This window comes from Nanorana parkeri, unplaced genomic scaffold, assembly GCF_000935625.1.
Source record: "Nanorana parkeri isolate BGI_ZX_2015 unplaced genomic scaffold, ASM93562v1 scaffold127, whole genome shotgun sequence".
Taxonomy (NCBI): Eukaryota; Metazoa; Chordata; class Amphibia; order Anura; family Dicroglossidae; genus Nanorana; species Nanorana parkeri.
Window position 1 is genome coordinate 930,260 of NW_017306395.1, and position 21,991 is coordinate 952,250.

Sequence of the window (21,991 nt, forward strand, 5' to 3'; positions counted from 1 at the left end):
TCTCTCTCTCTCTCTCTCTCTCTCTCTCTCTGTCTCTCTCTCTCTCTCTGTGTGTGTCTCTCTCTCTCTCTCTCTCTCTGTGTCTCTCTCTCTCTCTGTGTCTGTCTGTCTGTCTCTCTCTCTCTCATGATATAACTGACCTCATCACAGCAAACATATTACTCCACGTTGGTTAATTTTCAGAGGCAGAGTGGGCTTTGAAGCATCTAAAGCACGGCTTTTGTAAGATGCAGATAGTAACATTCTTTTCATTTGCCGAGAAGAGAATATTCCACATCAAATTATACCTTTCCAGAAGAATAAAGAGGATCTTTCAGTATTCCTACTAAGCCTTTCACAAAGTCTAAACTATTTAAGACTGAATGCTTTCAGTTAGGAAGGAATTCTTGAACCAAAAAAAGAATTTTGCTCCGTGCTATTTGTATGTAAACTGATCTCGTAAAATAACCCTCGTGCAGATTTAAAGAAGAACTCCCAGGAAAATATTTTTTTATCCCCAGCAGTGGGGCTACTCCTGGGCTGCAAGGGTTAATTGCTCGTTTGTGTCTAGGTTAGGTTAGACAGTGGGGACGCTGAAGAAGAGTCCAATGCTGCAGCAGAGGAAGAGACGGGCAGGATGGAGTGCTGTGACAGCTGGCCAGCTCGGCTCGATTTATTTTTGAACCAAGACAAAAACAAGCTCTTAACTCTTGCAGTGCAGGGGTAGCCCCAGTTCAAGGGTTAAGAAAAAGGTTTTCTGAAGCTCTTCTTTAAAGGAGAACTCCAGGAAATCGATCAGTTAACCCTTACAGTGTGGCCAGCCCTGCACTTCAAGAGCTCGATTTGGTCTAGGGGCAAAAATAAGCCGGGTCATCGAGTCATTACACACTGCCCGGCTTCCTGATTGACCAGGAACCTGGGCAGTGTGGGCCTCATGACGAGGGAGCATGGAGCCGGCTTTCCGGCCAATCTGGAAGCTGGGCGCCACATCATTACACCCTGCCCGGCTTCCTGATTGGCCAGAAAGCCGGCTCCATGCTTTCTCGTCAACTAGTGACGAGAAGCATGGGGGGTGGCTTCCCAGCTAATCGGGAAGCCAGGTAGTGAGTCATTGCACGCCGCCTGGCTTCTTTAATGGGACTTCCGGTATCGGCGAATACCGGAAAAAATATATCGGTACTCGATACCAAAATACCGGTATCGGTGCATCCCTAATTTTCATGAATGTTTGTTCAAAAAAAATGAATAAAGTGTATTTAAAAAAAAAATAAGAAACTAGTGTAAGTACCTAAATGTAACTTGGTATCAGCCTCTTGTAATCCTATTGTAGAGCAGAGCTCAGACTGGAAGAGAAAGAGGTGGCACAAAGAGCCAATCAGTTGTAGCGCAGTGCTCACGTGCTAACAAGGAACATATTGACAGGAGGAGATAGCAAAGTGACAGAGAGATGAGTTCATCCGCCTGCTGCTGTTCATTCACTGTCCAATCACAGGCAGGGAAAAGACCTAGTAGTGAAAAATCAGGGCTGGTTCTGCTGTCCGGTAGAGCTGTGTAAATCTCAGGAATGAATAGACAGATATAGGGTTCTTTGGGAAGGAAAGCGGCTCCCATATCTGTATTTCCTGTGTGTTTGTAGCCATTTGTTCTGGAGTAAAGCCTAAGGCCTAGTAACAAGGGGCAGCTTTTGATATCATTTGTATAATTCAGACCTGTACCCTTTTTGGGGTTGATTGTGAGTGGCCCACTGGAAATCTACATCCATCACACCCGTGACTTGGTTCTGCTGCACTCATTCTGATATTTCAGTGCTGCTAAAACAGGTTTTGATTGGTTGGCTTTCTTTTGTTTATTTATGTATGTATTCATTTATTTTAGACCTGCGTCAGTCCATGTTAATCCAGACAGAAGCGCCTGCAGAGAGCATGGTAACGTTTTCTCCTGGGGACAGTGAAGGTGCCACATCCAGACCACAGGACCTCCTTCCACCACCTTATCCAGAAGATCACGTCAATACAGACGACGGCGTGGACAGCCCACCCGACATGCCAAGGCCACAGGCCGTGGGCTCTGCTTGCCGCCTCCTTCAGGAGAACAAAGACGGCCCCAAAGGTGCCTCTAAGACATCCGTGAATGAAGACACAGACAACTCACAGAGCGATCATAAAAAGTCACGGCACCGTTCAGATTCCATCAGCAATTTGGGAGTTTCCCCGCCGCCTATGTGTGGGCCTTTAACTCCCATCACATCAGCTTCCTGTACTCACTGATTTCTGCAACACCAGTTCTTCTGCGGAGCCGAACGTACACTGAGCTGCCTGTAACATATATCATGTATATTTTGAGCCAGTACTGTCGACCTTGTGGAGACATTATGTAGAATAAAGGGATGACTTGGTAAATAAGGGAGGCGGGACATGCAATTCACAGCCGTTTTTTGTTTCCCTCATTAATGATCACCGTTAACCCCTGTACTGCCAAAAGCATTCACATAGCAGCCTGGGGGCTACGCATCATGGGGGAGGACGGAAGAAAAAACAAGAGCGCTCTCATGCTATTGGTTACCTGCTCTGGTTCCTTGGTGAATTCAGGATCTATTTAGCCATCTATCGCTCATTCTTCCGATCCGTGCATCTTTTAAACTATCCGTTCGCTTTACTAAATAGCGCATTTTCTCTTAGCCCCCTTTCCTTAGGTATGGGATTGTGTGTTCAGTTTTCTCTCCATCGGTTGAGTAATTGTTACAGTTAAAGGTTTCACCGCTTACTAACTTCCCATGGAACATGAAATTTCACCCAACTCTTCCTAGACTACTTACAACTTTCTTACAAACCTCAATATTTCGCTACTGCCTGAGCAGCAGTGCAAACCAAAGTGTCCTCTCTTTGCATATGCTGTGCGTTAATACTAGCGGGACATTATGCTTGAATATTTCTTTTTTTATTTGGGCTCGGCTTGAAATAGATCCTGCACAAGCTTTTAGGACACTCCACATGCCTCCCCGGGTGAAGAGATCACTTGCATATTGCCGTACATTGGTATGAATACAGCAATGGATCTGTCAATAAGTTGCCTGACGCATCACTCGTTATCCAGTTTCTCCTTCACAGGGAACATGGCAATCCATTCTTTAGCTTCTTTCTCTCTACCATCGATAATGTGACAGCGAGTACAGCGGGTTCAAATGTTTTATATTTAGTTGCACTTTTTAAAATAATTTGACTAAATATTCATTATCCCTGTCAATCCAAGAAGGAATCGAACGCAAATCTAAGAATACAGAGGAGTCACTTGCTGGCTGGTTGCCGGACGAAGTTCTTTTTGTCACAGACGCATCAAAGCTGGGCGTAAAAAAAAAAAAAAGGTTCAGTTTACTGCCGATTTAAATTTGCCATGGTAAAATGACATGGTCTTATCCATGGACTGGTGCAAACGTTTTCAGCCTTAAGACTGGTACAAATCAAACATAATAAATGTGCTTTAGTTTATTGAACTTGGTCCCAGATTATGTGCCTGATCAGTGTTTTCTTCTCAAATCAATTTATTGGGGACGTTGATGTTCATGAGGTTTGGAGGAAAGGAAATATTCCTTTCCTCCAAACCTCATGAACATCAACGTCCCCAATAAATTGATTTGAGAAGAAAACACTGATCAGGCACATAATCTGGGACCAAGTTCAATAAACTAAAGCACAAGGTATGAAAATGCCAGTCTGTGTTTCATTACAAAGGGCAACGTATGCGTCTTTTCTTGGTCTTTGCACAGCAGAGCCTATGTCCAGGCCTTGAAAAATGTTAGGTTATCTCAGCAGTCAGTCAAAAATTTCCATAGACACGGGGACCGGAGAGGAGATCAAAGGGAGATTGTGTACTGAACTCCCTTTGATCTCCTGTCACAGAGCAGCCGTGCCGGTCCCAGCCACAAGGGATGCCGGGAACGGCAACGGCAGTCACAGCTACCTCTAATACATGCGATTGGGTGTCTCCAGAGATGCCTGATCACTTGAGTGTAAAGCTCCCAGCCGGCTGTTGTAATTAAACGGCTGGCCGGGAAGCTACTCATGCGGCTCTGGTGTCCTCTCGTCACAATTGATTGGCTCCCAGCCCTCCCCTTCCCTCGCACTGTCCAATTGATTGGCTCCCAGCCCTCCCCTACCCTCGCACTGTCCAATTGATTGGCTCCCAGCCCTCCCCTTCTTTCGCACTGTCCAATTGATCGGCTCCCAGCCCTCCCCTACCCTCGCACTGTCCAATTGATCGGCTCCCAGCCCTCCCCTACCCTTGCACTGTCCAACTGATTAACTCCCAGCCCTCCCCTACCCTTGCACTGTTAAACCGATTGGCTCCCAGCCCTCCCCTACCCTTGCACTGTTAAACCGATTGGCTCCCTACCCTGTCCACACCCAAGTGTTGCTGTATAGGGGATTGCTTATAACCAGTCAAATTCAGACACTTACACTAGTTGCATAAAAATACAAAATAATAAAAAGCTGCATTATCTTTTCTGCTAAAGTAAACCTGTCTATAGAAACATGAAGCCCGGCATACTGCAGTGTGTTAAACATAACACCCCTTAGCTTAGAGCAGCCCATTCATTTTAATAGTCTGCCCAACACACAACGGACCAACAATTGTGCATTCAGCATTTTTGGCAGTGCATCGCAGTGCATGTTGCAAAGTGCTCTGCGAAGGTGTGTTGGGTGCCATTTCGAACATTACCGTGCATGTAACCGCATCACAGTGGTGTGAACAGGCCTGAAGGCAGCCATTGTTGATCTCATCTTCTGAACATGCTAGTTGCCTGGCTGTCACATTGACCCTCTTGCTTCAGTACTCTGGGCCAGAGACTCAAAGTAATTAAGCCAGTAGGTCAGTATTGCAGCCAGTCATCTGGCATGTTCGTGAGGAAGGCAGCAATGACTCTAATGACTTTGTGATAAACCTTCCAGGAGGTAAAATAAAAGCATGTCATGCAAGGTTCACCTAGAACTATGTCACACACACACACCGTGAGGTAAATGATTGTTAAAGATAATTTTATCATTGTGCATTGTTTAAAATTAACTGTTATAAACATCACTTTACACTGGTCAGTTAGTCCTTGTTTAGAATGTGTGTCAGGTCCCCATGACCTCGGATGGATGCCGTTGCTAAGACAGACGTAAACAATGTGAAGTCCTTTGTGGCAAGTTATTGATTACATAGGTGCCTGGATCATGCTGTTACCTGCCTTGTTCAGCACCTGTCGTGTTAATAATATAGAAGCTGCCAAAAAAAATGCCTTTACTGGAAGTTGTGGCCCTAGAATTATTGTTTTCACTCTGAGATTCACGTTGATACTTAACGTGTGGCGGAATTGTCGTTTACATACATGTGCGTGTGTTTATCCGCATGCAGATGGCGGGAGCGGCTGGGTTGGTTTTAATTTGTATTTAATTTTTTTACTTTTATCACTTCATTTTATTTTTTCTGCCACTTAAAGTGACATTAAACCCTCAGATTTTTTAACATAAACCAATACTGCAATGTGTGCCTCACTGTAATCCATGGTAGTTTCACTTTGCTGCTCTTCCTTTTAAATCCTCATGTCTTCTCATGCTTGGGGAGAACTTCCCTTTGCAGCTGACTGCCTCTTCCTGTAGTGCTGGCTCAGGTTACAACGTACACACAGACACCATGTAGGCATTCCATAGACAAGGCAGTCTGCTGCAAAACAGAAGTTCTGCCCAGCATGAGAACAGATACAGATTTAAAAGGAAGAGCAGCAAAGTGAAACTACCATGGATTACAGTGAGGCACACATTGCAGTATTGGTTTATGTTAAAAAATCTGAGGGTTTAATGTCACTTTAACTTTACGAGGGGAGGCCAATAAGTTCTTACCCTCACAATGATCTAGATGTGCTAGGGATCTGAAATTTTGCACGTTTATAGGTGGATATCTTAGTAATATGCATGGCAATTTTTTTTTTGTAGGCCATGGTGAATTATAGTTAGAGCCAGGAGAAGTGGAGTAGGGATGCTATCGAAGAAAAAAAGACAAGGTTTGTAATCAAAAGGTGTGTTGCTGCTAGCTGACAATGCACCTGCACATGGAGCTGCAGAAACTGTCACTTTTGTTTGCATTTGTGGCTATGAATCTCTGCCCCGTCCTCCTTACTCACCTGACCTGGCACCTTCAGAGTTCTTCCTCTTTCCAAATTTGAAGAAACGTTTACGGGGAAGACGTTTCCGCAATGATGAGGCAGTCATTACTGGTTTTCCTCCAAATCTCCATACTTCCATACTCCATACTACGCAGATGGTATTAAAGGTCCCACAGATGTGAAGAGTGTGTAACCATAGGAGGTGGATATGTAGAGAAGGAAGAGCCGGTGGACTAAATTTCAGATCCCCAGCACATCTGGATCTTGGTGAGGGTAAGAACTTATTGGCCTCCCCTCGTAGTGCTATCACACAAGTGCTAATAAACCCCTATGTGATAGCGTTTGGAGGTGACGGGTTCTCTTTATGGAGATATCAGGGGTCTCCTGCCCGCCAACGCAGATGATCAAGCACAGGAATGTCCTTGATCGCCTGTAAATGGCCGGCGTCTGACAGCTCTGAAGCGCTCCCTGCTTCACTTATCACAGAACAGATTGGGGAATGGACGTTCCTTGGTCTGCTCCCGCTTTCCATCCTGACAGTGTTTGCCGTGGTACTGGGCTCCCCAGAGGACTCCAAAAGCCACAGGGGCAGCACATTAGCAGGCTGTGCTGTACAGCCACCTGGATCAGTTGTACTGAACAAGCATCAGCCATGATCTTGGTACAACCACTTCAAGACCAGGACGTACATGTAGTGGTTAAAATAATACCTGGCGATCCTAACATAAGGGTCCTTATAACGGCACTTCCTGTTATAGGGTGACAACGAGTCATGAGGCTGGGCTTGGCGTGAACCCAGTTTGCGTAAGGGCGCTCAAAACTCTGATCGACACCCCTTCCTCCCAACTCTCAGTTGCAGGGAGCAGCATTCATCATACTATTACAAAGGGGCAGGGAATGCCCCCCCCCCCCCCCCCCCCTGCTTTACATTCTATCACTGATTTGGCTGGAAGAAGGGGGTTCAGTCAGAGCTTGGATTGGGCTTGGACGCACTCAGACAAACTGGGTTTGCACCAAGCCCAGCCTCATTTCTAGTGCCAACGGTCAATGATTGTGCTTCTGTGTTGTCACCCTGCCCCGTGCACCCCTGATGGAGAATACACTATCAGGAAGCCTTTCCAGAGCAATGATGTACAGCCAACGCGGGAGTGAGTGTATGTAATGTAGGCTAGAAGTGTCTGAAAGGCTGGAGGAGATCAGCAGTGCAGAGATGCTTAAGATGAAAACCTGTCCATTGTTTTCTACACATTTCATGTTCTGTTACAGCTGGATACAGTAAGGGAGGCTTACAGCTGCTGTCCGCTTTTTTTGTTGCCATCTGTGTCCCAGTGGGGGCGATTTACCTTCACTTCCCGTCTGATAACATAACAGGAAGTGAGAGGAAATCCCTCCATAGTGAGGAAAATCCCTGGTGGCCAGCATTGGTGCCAGAACTAGTGTCCCCATTGGAGGATTTTCCATCTATTCCTGTTCTGATGACAACTAAAAATATTGGACTTCCCCTTATATCCAATCAATGGTCACCAGGACACATAGAGTGAGTGAATCTCCCCAGTAAAGGCACAAACAATAAAAGCCAATAGAGGTTCTAACCCAGGTGTGGGCAACTGTTGTGCTGTTGTGGAACTACAAGTCACATGATGCATTGCAAGACTCTAAACAACCACAGGCATGGCTCCTAGAGGCACAGGCATGATTGGATTTGTCGTTCTAACCCTTCCCCACTCCGGGAATACACTTTAATTGTAAAAATGGCTTCCCAAGCATTTCCCCCCCGTTCACCTTGGAATGGTCAAAGCTGAACTCCGGGCTGAAAACTTTAATGAAAAAATATTCCTCAATAGCCACGGACTATATAAATCCACTTTGTGTGCAGCGAATGCCTTTGCAAACCTAGTTATTACCTTGTAGCAGTGACACACTCACTGTGCTCTACACAGACTGTGCAGAGAGCTGTGCGAGGAGCCCCGCCCACTAAAGTCTACCTGCAGAAAACTATAGGAGGGGGCGGATACAAGACCAGTCACCCTGCACAAGGAGAGAGAGCAGAAGTGACCGGTCTTTATTACAGGAAGTCCCTGCACAGAGACAGAGTCACACTGGATTAGAGCACAGATCTGGGAGAAATACACAAAGCTCCCAGATTCCAGGAAGAATACACATGACTCTTGTATGAGGACAATATCCCAGAATTCAGCTTTCCAATGTCATGAGTATGAGACATTATAATGTGTAATGAAATTCTGTGTTACTGAAGAGAAATATTATATAAAGGTGAGGAGTCATGGTACTGAGAAAGAAATAAAATGATACAACAGAGTCGTATTTTATTATTGTGCAGTATTGGGAATTGATCTGCAGCGAGAGACTGACACTGTCCCGGGATCCTCCGGCCCCGCAGCCCTCCTTCTTCTTGCTGTTGTTGTTGTTGTTATTATTATTTTGCTGCCCTACCGCTGTCATGACGTCACCACCAGCCGCTTAAGACGCCGGACGGGGGAGATGAGCGGGGACAGGGAGCCGTCCACGGGATAGAGCCAGGTGAGAGCAATTCTACGTGAGGGGAGGTGGGAAACCCGGAGGAGGGGGTCACCTGTCAGGCACCTCACAGCCTGCTGCTGAGGAGAAGGGGGGAGTGGAGCCGCTGTGTGACCCCTGGGCCTTCTGTGTCCGGGCCTGTGAGGAGGAGTCCTCACACTTCTCTGTTTATTATGTACAGGAGGCCGTGTGTGTCATCTGCTGCTTGTTTGCAGGTGAACACATGACAGAACTCACCCAATCAGCTAAGGTGAAAGTTTGATCCCATTTATACAGTGCTGACTGGTCTTGGGCCTCATTCGCACTGGTGTTGATGAACCTGTATTTATTGGACATTTCTAATTGTCTCTAAATGCATGGAGTGATTGTAAATTGGTATAATTTGTGCTTGAGTGCATTCAGTTTACCTGTGTTTAGGGAAAACAGACTTTTGACTGTCTAGTGGCAGTTTTGGACCTCTGAAATTCGGACAAAGGCCATGGAAACACAGGAGAACATGATCTGGGAACCGTAAAGTTTGTTTTATATGTTCCATTTAATTTCTCCTGCATTTAAGTAAACTAAACTATTCGGCAGTGCCAGTGTGAATGTAACCTCAGAATGTTTATGTCTATGGCCTACAGCAAGGGTAGCCAAAAAACTACAAATCCCATGATGCATCTCTCTCCCGGAGGCATGTCTGTCTGTGAGAATCTTGCAATTCCTCATGGACTTTGTAGTTCCACTACAGCTGTAAGGCCGGAGTTTGGCTACCGCTGGCCTAGAGTCTGGGGTTGCTGCCACAGTCACTCATACATTACAAGTCTGTTTTTATGAGGAGGCCGGGTGACCTCTTGGCAAGTTTTTGAATGTGGAAGTGAACTGTGGTGTCTGAAGAAAATTAATATGGGTTGAGCATCAAATTATCATTATACAGGATTTATATAGCGCCAACAGTTTGCGCAGCACTTTATAATAAAAGGAAGACATTACAATACAATTCAAGACAAGATGGTAAGGAGAGCCCTGACCCTGAGGGCTTATATTCTGAAAGCCATGCAGGTGGTCTTTTTAAATGGGAACTGAATCCAAGACTTGGTGCTGAGAGCCATTATTGACCTTTTGTTTTGAAAATGTAACCTGCTCGGCTGTCATGCTGTTCCATTGGTTTCACTTCTTTTATTGCCTGTACACACCTAGACGTTCATGAACGGGCACCAAACGCAGGGAAAAGAAAACACGGCAGAATCCGGCTACATATTTACTGCTTGCGCCGCACATTGAAATCAATGGGACGTGCTGCACATGCAGGGAACAATGCGCTCAAACGCGACACCCATTACTTGTATGCCGAGGTGTAATAGTCACTGACCTGGGACTAGAGATGAGATTAGGTGTTCTGACTACAATCAAGCTTTTTAATCTTCATGCTTGTCCACATCCGTGACTTGGAAAATTCTGACCCGGAGAAAGCCAGGCCCAGTGTGTCCAGAATGAGGCCAGCAGTGCCAGCTTCTATATTCCTTTTTCATTGTTATCTCTTCACAGGTTAGCTGCAACGTAGGCTCATTGTCAGGTGTTGTTGCACAACACAAAGAACTTGCTTTGTATAGGGACTGTTCACACCAACGCAGTGCAAAGCGATAAATAATGCAGACGCTGCTGTGCGGAGACTTGAGTCATTTTGTGACACTTCAAATGACGTTAAAGGGGAAAAAAAATGTAAACACTTCTTCTACATATCCCATACCAGTCCGCACTCATTTTATATCCTGGTGTCAGCCAGCCCTCAATGAAAACTCCTTTTGTGACAATTTTAGTAAATCGGCATAAAAAAAAAACCCAAAAACATTATTATTATTATTATACAGGATTTATATAGCGCCAACAGTTTGCACAGCACTTTACCATATAAGGAAGACATTACAGTCACAATACAATTTAAGACAATGGTAAGGAGGGCCCTGCCCGTGAGGGCTTACAATCTAAAAGGGAGGGGCCAGTGATACATGAGGCGTTATGCGTGGTACAAAACACACCAGCAGGCGTATTGTATACCAGAGCCCCATAATCATTCTACAATAAGACTGACCATAGTATTTGCGGTGCAGGCCGCTTTTAAATGCCCTTCCAGGCAGCAGAGTGTTCTGTTGATGGAGATATATCTGCAGCCTGGGGCTTCCCCTTATCAGTCAGGACACTCCTAGGTTGTGATTGTCTTCGTATAAAGGTCGCTTTGCTTTAAAATGTGTAAAAGTTGAGCTCCGGTGGAATCATCCTGATGCAATCAGTGCTCAATGCCGGCCTGCATTATCAAGCGAGTGTCACGCTTTATGTGTAACCTAATGGGACAGTCATCTAAAGGAGGGATTAGAACGGCTTCTGGAATCCCGACATATTTTTGTTTCAGTCACTTCCAGCAGTTTGGGAGTCAGTGTTTCCATTTTTTTTTTTTTTATATGGACCTTTTGGTTTTACAGTTTAGACCACTTTTTTTTCCCCCCCTTTGTGTGACCTGCAAGCTTGTGCTGAATTTGCTGTCACTAGGCTCTGTGTTGACAGGCAGTTTGGATGGGGGATGGGCAGTTGTCAACATGGTATATTCTGCAGTTTCCACCCAGTCTGACCATTGTAGGAAAGAATAAGAGAATGGATTGTGCAGTGTGACCTCGGCATCAGCCTTGTTGTTGTGACATATGATACAGACGCAGAAACCATTGTTATTTCGCTCATTGCGGCCTATTTACTTGACCCATAATTTGATTTTTGGAATTTTTTTACATGGGAATGCTTTTAAGCCTTTTGTTGTGCAGTTTGATAGTTGTGGTACTTCTAATGAATCTGACTCGCCCCTCTATTGATTATCTGGTTTTATGTTTTTCTTTTATTTTAATAAGGTTGCTTTATTTTTTTATGTTTAATATAGGTCATTTTGGGATGTTCGAGTAATGCTGATGACTCAATTGGTTTGCTATATTTATGTATTGTTATGTTATGATCTCATCTTCATGAGTCTGTTTATGCAGTGAACACATCTAGACTGTGCAACAAATAACAAGCGCTTATGTTATTGTCACATTGTCGGCATCCTATGTAGCTATGCAGGTATTAGTCACATTGTAGTTATGTTACAATAATTTCTTGGCTCCGATATCTGCTTTGTGAATTTTGTTTATCTTCTTGTGACATGTTTAAAATTCTTTTGGATTTAATTTCAATACATAGACCTGAAGAACTAATTTTGTTAAAAACAAATTCTAGAAATAGAGCTAAATACAATACACATACTGAAGTATTTTACCTACTAAATGATTAGGAATTTATCCAGCCAATGTTTTTACTCTGTGCACTCCAGCCACAGGATGTGGTCGGGGCCTTAACTTTCACTACATTGGGAGTGAAGCCTGGTCAGGATAACGCACAGCATGCATTATTATTGGACATTGATGGAGTAGCACATGTGCACTGCAGCAGAGTCTGATTGGTACCTAATACTTGCTCTCCCGCTTTCAGTCTAAAGCTGGCCATACACGTATAGATTATCTGCAGATTTTCTAAGGTCAGATGTAAAAGTGCAACAGATTCCTCCATCTACGCTAAACTGTGTGGATGGACAAATCTCCCGCTGGGCCAAGCTTCAGTATCTTGCTAGTCGGCCCCACTGGCTCTCAAAATACCTGAACAATCTGATTACCACATAGTGGTTACTTACCAGATCACATGGTCCCACAACTCTCTCTCCCTGATGACATCAGACCAGGACGGTCAGGTGGAGATTACTCTGCATGACAGTGCTGGCTCCATTTCAGCACTGTTGTGGTAACGCAGAGAAAATCCCAGTGCCCAGCATCCTGCTTTTACTCTGCACAAGTGCCACAGAGTTGGCTGTTCTTGACCAGGATGCAAAGGGCCGCACAGAGAACCCCAGCAGTCTGCGTGTTGGGCTTCAAGGATTTAGAGAGTCTAAATGTGCAAACTGCTTGATATGAAGGGCCTGAATTTGGGTTGTTATTAATGGACAGGCTTTGACACTTGCAGTGTTTATGTAACAGTTGTACGGTCTGTTTATATCTATTTTGGGCCCCAGAGGTCAGAGATATTGGCAGACATCTGTGGGTTAAAGTGTGGTTATATTTTAGGACATCCTTGGCGCGCCTGCCAATGGGATTGTGGGTTTGCATTGCTTTACGCTATAGTAGCTGAATTCCACTGGATAAGGCCATCCCATCACACATCTATTGCTGGCTCAGGAATGTTTTACTTGTAAATTACAGCTTCGTAGGATATACTTGGTTTATATACAGTAATGTTTCCTCCACGTTCTCCATCGGAATGCCCTAATCTGTATTATGTAAATGGGTATTTGGTTGTCCTATTATCCAGAGTATGTAAAAAGTATCTGTGCCGTGTATAGCAATCGCTCATGTTTTTTTAATTTATTTTTCTTAACCTACACAGAGCATGAAGGGAAGAACTAGGCCAATTTAAGGATGACACTGTTTTTCCTTCACATGCTGGACATGGGGCAGATGGTGTGAGGTGCCATTTACCTTCACTTCCTGATAACGATAACTATTTTCTCATTTCCGATTGGTATTTATGAGTTTTTGCAAATGGTTACTACTCCACAATGTTGCCTAATAAAGCCCTTAGAGCTGCATGCAGCAAACAACATTTGTGAGTTGTTTTCAGTAACGCATGGCTTTTACCTTTTTTGTATCTGATGTAAAGATCACTCCAAGACAGCATCCCCTGTTAAAGAGGGCCTGTAATGGCCTGTAATGGTCTGCCCTTACAGCTGGGTGTTTTGAAGCTTGGCACCATAGCTGCCAGATTTAAAATACCTAGAAAATTGATAATTTTTTTTTTTTTTTTTTTTTTTAGTTAAAGGGTCTGTCTTCAATTTACAGTAAAATAACTAGTAAGTTACAGCAAAGCTGACATTTAAGCGCTTGGTGTCATGCAGAAGTTGGCTCTCTGCATTGTTGGCAGCTTTAACCTCAACAGGAGTCTCAACAGGTTATAATGTATACCTAAAGGATAATTAAAGCCTCCGTGGTTTTTTTTGCATATATCTACTGCAGGCAAGCAGTAGATGTATGCAAAAAGTGTTTTAAAAAAAAAACCCCGCTTTGAAAAGGGTTAATACTCACCTGTGTCTTCCCCGTGCGCTCCCGTCCGGAAATGTGAACATTCTCGGGCGACCGCAAAGCATCTTGGGGCTGGCGATTGCGCAGATCACATTTTTGGCTGGAATGCGAGGAGATACACAAGGTAAGTCTATGGATGCGTGCACCCGCATGCAGACACCGTGGGACAGGAGAGACCCGCCGCATCGATGGAGAGACAGATGAAAAGGACAGGAAAGAAGATCGGATTAGGTAAAATCATTTAAGTTAAATGCTGGCAATAACATTGGGGGAGGGGAAAACATTTTTGACTTTAATGTCACTTTACTTGAAAGGTTCTTTTTCTATTCGCATTGTTGTTGTGCGTTATCACACACTCGATAAAGCACATTTTTGTTCATGTGATCAGCACAGTGCAATGATAAATCAGCTTGTTATCACTGGATGCATTCATGAAGCTTGTTGCATTTTCAATTGCTGACAAAAAAGACATGAGAAGATCGTTGCTTTCAATGTTAACACCAATGCATTGCAGTGCGGTGGATTGGAACTTGCGTTGAGTGGGCTGACTTGCAGTTTGCCATTTTAAAGCCTATCAAATAAACTCTTAATGCAAATGCAGTGCTTCTAAATTTCCAGCAAATGTATAATGCATGGCTTCTGGTGTGAACTAGCCCTATGCCCCCATTCACACCTGAGCACTGCAACAGTGCAAGCTGAGTGTATGCTCCTATTTGTGTCACTCACACCGAAGTACATGCACTTTTCTTTTCCCCTGTTAAACCAAAGTGATTGGTACAAATTTTGACACACAATTTTGCGCGAGCAAAGCATGCCTGTGGTGCTTTTACATTGATTGGCACTGAAGCATGACTCCACTAAAGACATGCTTTTTATTTATTTGTTGTGTTTATTTTGCTAGCGTTGTCTCAATATTTAGGTGTAAATGGGGGGGGCTAAGTGCCATTGCTCTGTATAACATGCACACTGGCGTGCCTTGTGTGATGTGCTGCTACAATACATTGCAATATTTACTTTTTCCTTTAAAAAAAACAACTTTAAATGAAGTGTCGTTTTGCAGCATTTTAATAAAGTCAAATGTCCCCCCCCCATGTTAATGTTAGCACTTACCTTAAATGATATCTTTTATTCCGATCTTCTTTCCTGATGTTTTCATTTTTTCCCTGCAGCGGTGCCGCGGCTCTCCGATCCAACGCTGACTCCTCTCTGCTTGCAGGCACTTCTGATCCAGCGGTGTCCTTACCTTACCTTGCGTCTCTGCTCGTCTCCCTGCTGAGAATCGTAACTGTGCATGTGCCCGCCCCAAGATCCTTTGCGGCCGTACAAGCAGTTCCTGATTCTCAGCACGGAAAGAAAAAAAGGTAAGTTTAAACCGCTATTTTTAGCGTTTTTTTTAAAAAACTGTTTGCCTATATCTACTGCTTGATAGCAGTAGATATAGGCAAAAAAACAGGAGGGTTTAGAACCCCTTTAAGTCTGGGTTTAACAGGGCATTGCGATATGTTGATGTGCGTTTTATGTGCGCTATGTAAGGATGTACACTACCACATATGTATGGTGTGAACATGGCACATGGAGAAAAGTTTTCCGTGCACTGAGCCTGTGTTGACCACCACTGCTGCTGAACCTGATTTTGAATAAGCTCTAAAACCTGTGTACATACCACCTGAAATGTGGTGTTTATGTGGCTATTATAGCAAGCCTATCATTTAGCTGTCTAACAGGGACTCATTCTCGCCATGTTATGTGACAAAGCAAGCCAGTTTACATTTCTGGTTATAAGCCACAGAGCTCAGGTGTTACATTGCCGGGGGGCATCCGCCATCCCAGCTTCACAGGAGACTATCAGGAGCTTGATATCCCACCCACTTCTGATTACTGGATTTCACTGTCATTATCAGCAGGGGGGCAGGGTTTAAGAAGAGTAGTTCCACAGGCACTGCAATGGATGGACAAGTTGGCCGGTGCAAAAGAGCAACTGCAGAATGTCTCCTGTAAGTAGTAGATCACGCCCAACTGACCTCCCATCGTGTGTGTGTGTGTGTGTGTGTGTGTGTGTGTGTGTGTGTTATATTTCTATATCCGAGCTGGACAAATCCCCAGAGCCAGGTAGCCAATGCCCTTTTAAACCTTATGTCTAGTGCCTACATTTTCAAGTTTCCCTCGAGTTGTTGTCAATGGAGATGGCTTCTAAAAAATCCTGTTTGGCTCCTGGATTGGACAGACTACCTCCTGAATTCCATATTCATTTGTCTCCCTCTGAAATATACACGCATTTATCTCATTTAACAGGGTCAGCGTAAACGGACCTCCATGCAGTGTGCTCTCTCCTGATGGTGTATCTTTTTATTGTGCGCTTTACTCAGTACACCTCAGGCATCTATGTTTTGGGTGTGAATGGAATGGCTTTTACATGGGTATATTATACTGTGTAGGCAGAATGTTGGCAGTCTCACCATGGGAAGCTTCAGCCCTTCCTACATGATATGCAGTAACAGTCATCTTTTTGTTTTCTGTGGCAAAGCTGTGTGCATTTATTAGGCATGTCCTTTTCTGATGTAGCCAGTTATTTATATTTTAGGCTGCGTTGCATATTGATTGCCTTATTTTAAATTGTACAGTGTTTAGAGACTTCTTTGTTTACGTACTTGCAGTTAATATCATTGCGGTATATTACTGATCTGGCAAAAGTGTGTGTGTTTTATGAATGTATAATTCTTTCAAAGTTTTGTCTAGACAAATTACGTTTTTACACACTTATAAAGCTGGGCACACACGTTACACCAGATTATAGTCTGTATAGGTGGAGTTGGTTTCCTATTGCAACGTGTAAGGTCCAGTAACTGTAAGTATGATGTGGTGATTGTACAATTTTACATAATTATCTCTATATTAGGCATTGGGAAGAATCTTTGTGTACGGAATTTTAACGTCAATGTTGTCTGTACAGTTTGTGATGCTGTAAAAGTGTATGATGATATTGCATGAAACTTAAAATCAAAAACATTAACACATTGGATTGTTAGTAAAGATTGTTTGGGAGACTTTAGTTGTACTTCCCAGTTCCAGTCTTCTGATGGTTGATGTACTTTGGTTTCCACACCTGCACTGGCACGGGTTTTCATTACAAACTGTGCGCTCACTGATTTATTTCATGTATGATTCTATGAAAGGCATTTGAAGACATGTTTACAGAGGAGTAAAGATCCTTAATCTTTGTCGGCACTCCTCTATCATCTGGCTGTGGATCTCTGTTCACTTGTATGATGCAGGAAGGATATAGAGAACATGGTAAAAGGTGAATGCAGGTCAAAAAGGGGTCAAAATCACCTGTAACCCGTCTCTGGTCAAAGTCGCCGGCTAAGTTAACATAAATGAGACTAAGAGGAAACCAGTAGATGGCTCTGCCTCTCGCATTTCCAGGTTTTCTGTCCCGGGCATTGGGCAGATTGCTGTGGGGATTCAGTGGTACCCATATGGGGACTGCTACATCGTACAAGTATTTGGTTTATATTTTATTACATAGCATGTAGTGAATGCAGGCAATATGGGGCAGACAGACCTAAACTAAATGTCTGTCTCTCTAAACAAGGAACATCTCCTCCCCCCCTCCCCCCCTTTATTTTTATAACCTGCCCAGTGAGTCCAGCGTTCTCCTGCTGCAATCTACTGCCACAGCTAACATCCCACACCACCATCTTGGTCATCTTCGATAATCAGGAATCTGCTTCTTCTGGGTTCCTCAGCCATCACGCCGATTTAATGTGAGTCAGGTTCGCCCACTGACTTTTGTGTCCTTGTTCCTGTAGCCTCCAAGGATACATGACCGGGATACTCCACAAGGCTGCCAAAGCAGGGCACAGCGATCTCTCCCAGGCATGAATAGTGGCAGGGGGTGGAGCCGGAGGGAAAAAAACCCAGCTCAAAAAGATGAGGGGTCCAACATACAGGGTCGGACAATTTAGTGGACCAAAGGTCTGCTTTAAACGCACACCTCAGGCGGTACACACATTTTGTGATGTTTTGAATCTGCACAGATTTATCTGAATCTCTTGGAAGGTTTACTGGTCCAGGTTCCTGTTTTGCTACAAATCTCAGTACAAAGAGCTCTAAAGATGATTGACTCATTAATCCTTTCATATAGGAAATACTTTGTACTGCTTGTCTGTATAGAGGTTTTTTTTATAATGGGTCCAGTAGCGTGAAATTAGCTCTGATCCCGTATAAACAGTCCATTGTAAAGTACATTTTTGAATGTGTTTCGGAGGATCAGAATTTCTTCTCCAGCTCATGTGATCAGCAGATGACAACTGTAGAGAGAGAGATGAGATGCCTGTCGCCAAAGTAGGAATTCTAAGAAATGAACTTGATCTTAGAACAACTTGTCGCTGTCGGCTTGTGTTTCCATTGCTCAGGCTCCACATCCTTGTCCAGGATAGAGGTGCCTATTTCAGAGACTTAATAATTAAATGTGACACTTTATTCTGTACCCCATGATTATTGAAATGTACTACTTCATATCTAAATTTTCATGCTTTGGATTAAAAACGTTGATCAGTAGAGCTGTATTCATCATATGATGCAGCAAGCGCACTAGGCACTTGTTATGATCAGTTTAATGTCAGCGAAAAAAGCTGCTTCTCGTGTTCTTTCATTTGACCTTGCTTGACAACTGTGGATGAACTAGTATGTTACTTCCATAGGTTAGTGAAGCAAAAACTGAACTGTGACAGATGTCACTTGCCACCAGTGGATTCTGCATGCAATTGTGTGACTGTATTAATGCTACAGCTAGTAACATTGAAGAATGTGTATGTGGAGGCTAATAGGGGATCACTGTCTCTTTTATATTGCACTTGTGTAAGCTGAAGCTCATATAAACTAGGCATTAATCTTTGTAAATATTGTCATACATCCGACACCGGTGAACTTTGAGGCTAAGTTCACACCTGCACTACACCGCAGGACAGCCGGGACATCCCGGTATTGCGCTGTCTTGTACAGTGCAGACAGCGACTGCCACCTGGCCTCATTGATGTTCAGGTGTTACATCTGAGCGGCAATCACAGAAAAAAAGGTACATGTACCTTTTTGCGATACACAATGCGCAGCTGTTTTAGCCTCGTGTTCGGAAGCTTGGGTGGAATCGCGTCTGGAAAACCGTGCGATCTGCCCGGTGCGACTGGGGTGCCGTTAGAAAATAATGGCACCCACAGCGCCATCGGTTCACACCTTGGTGACTCCTGATCGCGCAGCAATCCGCGCGGAATCGTGCATGGTGAGGTGTCGTCTAGGTGTGAACCTAGCACTAGTATGGGTTTTGGATGGAGCTGCAATGCATGTTAACACTTAGCTGCTGTCAACTTGGTTTATGTAATTCTGACCAATCTACAACATGGGAATGTTTTATTACTCTTGTCTTCTAGCCAGTGATTTAATAATGGTACGTAATCTGGATGCAGATGAATTATCACTCCAGTGTAGACATTGCAGGTTGTTATGCGACTATTGCTTTATTAATCGACATGATCGCCTTTCTAAGTTGACCTTCACTGTTCTCTTGAAATGCAGTTTCCAGTTTTGAGGGTGAAATCATCTTGAGTTTATTCTCTTTAGTTGGAATGCATCACAGATTGTATATCAGCCAGCAGTTTCACCCAGTAGACTTTGGCACGAAGATGTGCAGGCAATGGAACTTGGAAATATCGAGTACACAAAATCATAACGTCTTACCTTGTGAACAGACAAGCTATGAAAGAAGAAGTAATAGGATTTTAAAGAGAAATAAAGGATTTTACATGTGTAGATTTTGTCCTGCATGCTTCATGATGCAACGCCGAAAGGAAAAGTCATCCTAGATTGCCAGGTAAACAAGGTTTTACTGCTACGCTATATAATGTAAATATTACACCTATGTGGGAGCATTGCAAGCAGAAGAATTTGATTTTATTATCGGGAAAAAAAGTTGAAGGGTTTTCTTTGTGGATACTTTAAGCTGGGTGCTCTCTAACCTGCCCCTACCAGCAGCAAGTCCTGGGTTAGACTTGAGCAATTTTAAGGGCCTTTTTTAGGATTGCGCCTAAGCTCAACATCAGAATTCCCTCTGTACTTTGTGGTGGCATTTAACACTTGTGTGTTGTGCTGCTACTTGTCTCAGCAAACAAGTCCAGGAGATTTTTTGGGGGAGATTGCCCATTTGTTCTTCTATAGATTTAAATTGGAGCACTTAAATGTTTTCTAGCCCAACAACCAGTTTCCTCCTAATAACCCCAGAGCTTGCACCACAATGGAGGAAGCATGATCCTTCTCCCTGGATGTTGAGCAGTTTATAAAACTAGTGAGTTCAAGAGCCATTCTTTACGACCCCAAAGATCTGTGATACCAGGATGGAGGAAAGCAACAGTGGGCTTGGCAGGAGATGGACGTGAGTTGATATTCTGCTTCAAAAAAAGAAAACAAAGGCACTCGCTCATTTTTTTGGGATAGGCTTCTTCCCCCAGAAGTTGTTTGTACAATTAGATGGCTGAAGATGGCTCTGATGGCATAACAGACGCAGCACCACACAGGAAAAACAGAAACCAGATAACAGGGAGAAGATGTCACAAAAAACTGCTTTCCTTTGGTTTACACACAATTAATTGTGCACATGAAAAACTATTTATAAAGGGGCATTAACCTTTTCGCTGCCAAGGCCTTTTTTGAGGGGGTTTTGTTTTGTTTTTTTGAACACATAATATAATTCACATTTTAGGCCTGAAAATTACTTTAAACCCCCAAAACATTATATATTTTCTGAAAGCCAACACACTATAGAATAAAATATTGGCAGTTGCAAATTTTTATGTTGCACGATATTGGTGGTGACAAGTACTCTTTTTAAGGTGATACTAGGGCTCCAAAAAAGACCCTATCACTTTTCCACTTTAACCTATTGAAGTGCAGATTGCAATGACAGCTCAGGGACCAGAAGTGATGCAATCCACGGCATGCCAGTCCTTGGCCCGCAGGAGGGGCAACGGAGCCCAAGAAGCACAGTGGGGGTGTCGGGCGGGGGGCGGCAGGATCGGTTCTATTGTAAAGGCGGCAGCCAGCTTTGCAAAGGTAAATAGAGTCCCGGCGGCTAAATACAGTGTATAGGACTTGAGGACGACGAGTGACATTCTATTGCAGTAGCGGAGAAGGAGATAGGCGGCACGTACCAGAGTAGTAGCTAGCTGGCTCCATGGTTCAGGTGAATAACATTTTTATTATAGTCCCTAGATGAAAACAAGAACTTAACCCTTGCATGGCAGGGGTAGCTCCACTGCAACGATTAAAAATAATTATGCACTCCAAGAATGTTTGAAGAAGCTGAATTGTAAACCTAGGCCAGTGTCTTGTTTTCTCTTCATAAGAGCCCTGTGAAATGTTTCACGTGTTTTCACCTGTGGTGGTAATGCTCAATTTGAACACTTGTAAAAGGTTACAGTGCATTTATTTTTCCCTTGTTAATACATTGTATGCAGTCACTGGATTTTCTGGGCTTGGCGAGTGGATCTTTCGTTTTGTAGTTTTTGGCCATTCCCCTCTTCCTTTACATGTTTACTAAAGATTTTTAATTTTGTGACGTACCTTCAGCCAGCTGCCGCCTCCTGGGATATTCATATCACCCATCCCAGGAGGCTGTGGGTTGGTAAGTGCCATAGTATCGCAAAATGTCTATCCTGCAATACATGTCAGGACTGTGTTGCTGTTAGGGTACCTATAGGTATTAGATGATGGTGTGCTCTGCCTGCAAACAATGTGCCTGCGTCCCTCCATAGGACATCTCTGGAGTTTTCTGTAGCATGCCCTCCTGCCTGCTGAATAGGTTAAACTGTCCAAAGACAGGGACCTGACCTCACACACAGATGCCTGTTGTTGGTAGTTCTGTTTTGTCTGTACATCTTAATGCCCTCTGACGTCTGTAGCTGGCTTTAGAGAAAGCGGCTTTCTAAAATGCTACCCAGATCTTGCCTTGAGATCTCCTCCTCCTAAATTGTATACAACTTTCCCTTTTTATTGGCTCGCTGAGCAGGCCCTTAGCTAAGGTAGCTTTGTGGTCACCTGTATACATTAATTCTCCTAAGCCTATTGAGCCCTGTCGTATGATGTGCTGTTTGGTCTTTGAGGAGTTAATAATCCCCCAGGGCCCGGTAAGCTGCATGAAATCTGTAGAGGTAAC

At 43.8% G+C, this 21,991-nt stretch overlaps 2 protein-coding genes across 2 annotated transcripts in view; both read left to right on the forward strand.

Annotated features, from left to right (window-relative positions):
- FAM175B (family with sequence similarity 175 member B) overlaps nucleotides 1–2,246 on the forward strand; it is a 22,597-nt gene extending 20,351 nt beyond the window's left edge. The window contains exon 9 of the mRNA XM_018553667.1: nucleotides 1,855–2,246. Coding sequence (XP_018409169.1) covers nucleotides 1,855–2,246 — 392 coding nt within the window. The remainder of the gene's footprint in view (nucleotides 1–1,854) is intronic.
- A 6,369-nt stretch (nucleotides 2,247–8,615) lies between these two features.
- ZRANB1 (zinc finger RANBP2-type containing 1) overlaps nucleotides 8,616–21,991 on the forward strand; it is a 53,150-nt gene continuing 39,774 nt past the window's right edge. The window contains exon 1 of the mRNA XM_018553700.1: nucleotides 8,616–8,662. The gene's annotated coding sequence lies outside the window, so the exon portion shown is untranslated. The remainder of the gene's footprint in view (nucleotides 8,663–21,991) is intronic.